At 38.3% G+C, this 4,073-nt stretch overlaps 1 protein-coding gene across 1 annotated transcript in view; it reads left to right on the plus strand.

Annotated features, from left to right (window-relative positions):
* The first annotated feature begins 882 nt into the window (after nt 1-882).
* LOC140950167 (profilin-like) overlaps nt 883-4,073 on the plus strand; it is a 9,560-nt gene continuing 6,369 nt past the window's right edge. Inside the window, exon 1 of the mRNA XM_073399363.1 lies at nt 883-1,052. Coding sequence (XP_073255464.1) covers nt 913-1,052 — 140 coding nt within the window. The 5' untranslated portion in view covers nt 883-912. The remainder of the gene's footprint in view (nt 1,053-4,073) is intronic.

A 4,073-nucleotide genomic window follows, 5' to 3' on the forward strand; every position in this document is an offset into this window, starting at 1 on the left:
GAATTTACTGAAACCCTTGCCCACTTGTTCTGGTATTGCAGTTACACTCAAAAATTCTGGAAAAACATTTATCAATGGATAACTCAAAACACCACCTTAAACAAATCCATTGCCTTCTCTCCTCTTATCTGTCTTGGACTACTTGATAATATCTCTGATTTATTACTACATCACCTTTTCCTAATCGCCAAACGATATATTTACACATGTAAGTTAAATAACAGCAACCCTGCGCTACAGGTTTATATACAAACCGTTATGAACTCCATGGAAATTGAAAAAGAGATTGCCTCTAATAATAACAATATGTCCTCCTTCAAAAACGAATGGAGCCCTCTTAAACTTTGCCCCTCGGACAAATAAACTTTCTTTTATTAAATAATTCCAAAAGTTCCAAAAGTTAAAAGTGATGCAGAAACAAATGCAAATGCAAAGCACCTTTTAGTTGGTAGGAAAGACTCCTTATGTTTTTGATGTATCGTGTTAAAAAAAAAAAAATAATAATAATTACCCCAAGTACTCCCCCCCCCGCACATTTCTGGGCCCTCTAATTACCGGGACTTCCGAGAAACGGGTCTCTGGTCCCGGGTTGCCCCAACCTCGTCCCCAGGGCGCTTTTCCCTCCTAAGCCAGGGAAAAGCGTCCTGGGGACGAGGTTGGGGTTTCCCCTGCCTGGTTGGTCACATGGAACATCCACCCGCTGACCAATCTAGGACACTGGGTGCAATACTTTGGGTAACAGTTCAATGTACAGCCTTCTTTATCACCAAAGTTATCTTCAAAATGCAACTTTAATCGCAAAAACAACAAACTTTAAAATTATTCTTTCTTACTTAGCTTCTATTACTGAAAAATGAACTAATTTCCGTTTCCGCTCACGTTCTTGCACCACACCCCCAAAATGCTTTCTTCATGACCGCAGGAGACCTGAAAACTAGACAAATATCGCGGGCTCAAGAGGCCGCACCTCGATTCGATTTTTGCCTACCTTGCTGGTGTGCTGCTAATACTTTGACTGCGAAGGAATTTCGACTTTTTCCGTCTGTCATTTGGTGAGTTGTACACTCTTTTAGTTGTCTTTAAATGTAAACAACGTTTTTACGACTGTTTTTTACGACTGAGGGCAGAAATTGTTGCAAACAGAGCTAATGTAACTTTCCACGCGACGCATGTCGCAGTTTCATAATCAGCGTTTCCGCACGTCCACGTTATCGTTCTTCTCTATTTTAAATCATTTTAGCGCTTTGAAACCCTGAGATCGTCTGTCCAGTAACCACTTAAAACGTAATGTGGCTGAACTACACTTTTTCTGTGAAACCTTCGATAGCTTCTTAACTTTAAAATGTAAATTTTTGTATGTTTCCTTGTGTGGGTTGATCGCTCGAGCGTTCCGTGCCTCTGTCTTTTCCTGTCTCGCCCCAAATGTCTTCGCGTCGTTGCGTTGTTGCAGTTCGAACGAAATTCGCTTGTTTGTATTTTGCCTCAAAAAATTTTATCCGCCGCTACACACAATAGGCCCTGATTTCAGCTGGATAATGGTTACCAGTTTGAAAATTTCCTTATGACCCTGAATACTGAATTGTTAATGCCGTCTCCGAGTGGCAGCATCTGCGGGTTGCATGATTATATTGCCTTCTGATTTAAAGTGAATTCTTAGCTTTTACATCGACTAGCTTTCGCTCTCTTTTGTCTGGCTGGACTCGATTTTGTGGAGAAACATCTGTCTAACATAAAACACGTCAATTCGGGCAGCTCAAATAACACTTCCAGGCGAAATCTTTACAACCTCGCATTATCGGAAACTAAGTGAAAAGCCGGCTAGTGCTTCAATTTTCTGCTGTATATACTTCATAACAACATAGCTTTTAGTACACCTTTGATTAGTTCTCTTTTCTTTGGTTGTTATCCTATTGTTTTCATTGACACGGGGGAAAATGAAAGTTCAAGGACATCGTTTCCTTTACCAAACTTACATGGCTGTTTAATTCGAGGAAAATGTCTGTTTCTTTGAAGTAAATATAGTGCATTTTAAATCATTCTTTGTTCACCTTTTTCGGTTTAATGAAGTTAAAGTTAATTCTCTCTTGACAAAGGAAAACAAGGCTGGGTGATACCGGAATCTTCAACAGCCATGTTATGCAAGTACACTTGCTCTCTGTTTGCAGCCTTCTCTAAATATTTTAATAGTTGCTTTTAGAAAGCAACTTTTTTCTGGTTGTGTCTAGATCTGAAAGTTCACAGCAAATTTGGAGAATTGCCCACTATTTAGATATAGTAACTGTATTGTAAGTGGAATAGTAAGCTATCTTTTATTCTTAAATTACTTGTATCACCCTGTTTCATAAAATCCCATCTGTCCACAGGTGTCAAGATGTTCCTTAAGAAATGTGTAGTGACCAAAGTTGTATTTCTTTAAGGGTTTAGCTACTGTAGTTGTTTGAAGAATTTTTAAAGAGGGATTTCTCGACTACATTATTTGCTTTCTTTATCAAGTAGATTTGATTAAATTTTTAGAGTATCTTTTTCAATGCCAAACCAAACAAGGCCTTCCATGAGCCAATGTAACTTGGATGATGCAAAAGCATACAAACTTTTGGGTGCCATTATTCTTCAATAAGTGAGAGGTTTATCACACTCATTTTAAATTTTACAATAAACTATGAATACAATTTTGCTAGCAACATGTATGACTGCTTCCCAACAGTAACTTTGAGTCTTAAAACCAGGAATGTGCCATGCCGATTGGAAAGGAAAGGTGGCTACAATCTGTTGCAAGTCTCCGAACAACTTAGCAAATGTTCTTAAGGCTTCATCACATGTTCCTTTTCATGGCTCGAAATTTAAAGAAAAGTGTAGTCCCATTTTTGCGACCAGTTAAGAAAAGTTAGTTGCAAAGCATAAGTTAATTCTCAAAATGATGGACAGCAGGTTGCTGGTCATGATGACCAGTCAAATATTTTTTAGCCCGGACAAACCCCGATTTTGGCCGGTCAAATAATGAATACTATGTTTTTTTTTTGCCTTTGCAATATCCAGTTGTGCTGGCAATAGACTGTTGTACTGCATTGACTTTCAGGTTTTTGGTGGCAAGTTGGTGAAAAATTCATTCAAACATTTTTGAGTTCCTTTCCGGAGTTTTCACATGTTTTCATGTCCATTTATATATGCCTTGAGTATCATTGTATGGTGGTGTCTGAAGTCTCATAAGGTTCATCCCATATCTGCATATCTTTGAAACTTGAGCTTTTTCGTTGCTCGGCAAGTGATCGAAAAGTCTCCTCCACAAAGAAAAGAAACTTCGCTTATTATTTTCAGCAAAAAAGTTGATTTGGCGAGAAATCTGTTCCACATACAGTGTATTTATCATCAGAAGTCAATAAATATACAGCAGAGCTTTCGTTTGGGTCATCATGCAACGCTTTTTCTTGAAGGGTTCATTAACAAACAAGAAGGAGGATTTTAAGTGCCGAGATAGGCGACGTTCGTTCTCAATTAGCTTAAATTTTTATCAGACAATTCTGGAATCGAGTCTGCAAACAAGATTCATGTACAACATAAAGAAATTATTATAATTAATTGATGCGCTTAAGTTTATTCCGGAGAAACAGTACAGGATGACCTGTTGAGAATTGCGATCGATTTGCCTGAATTCCGTTGACGGTGATTTTCACAATCCTCTTACAAGTAGATGTGAAACGTTAGATGGACAAAAACTGTTACAGTACAGCTCAGAGATAAGCGTCCACATTAACGCGCTTCAAACTAGTGAGCGAGAAGTTCGTTAATGCGAGTTCGTTTACCTAACGCGCTTCAAAAGCGGGATTGCATTAGAACTGATCAGTATGTATGAGCTAGCGTATTGTTCCTTGGTTATTGTTGTCGCAACAGCCGTAACAAAAAGCTTAACAAAGTCTATAAAGTAGTAAAATCTACTCAGTGTTTAATTCTTGTGAGAAATTCCTGAACTATGCAAAATTCAAGATACAGTAACAGTTGACAACTCTTCAGGAAATTTGCATTGATTCGCACGGCTCGGATGATACTTTGCGTCGAAACGTTAAGAGAAATGTTTG

Source organism: Porites lutea, chromosome 10, assembly GCF_958299795.1.
Source record: "Porites lutea chromosome 10, jaPorLute2.1, whole genome shotgun sequence".
NCBI classification, from domain to species: Eukaryota; Metazoa; Cnidaria; class Anthozoa; order Scleractinia; family Poritidae; genus Porites; species Porites lutea.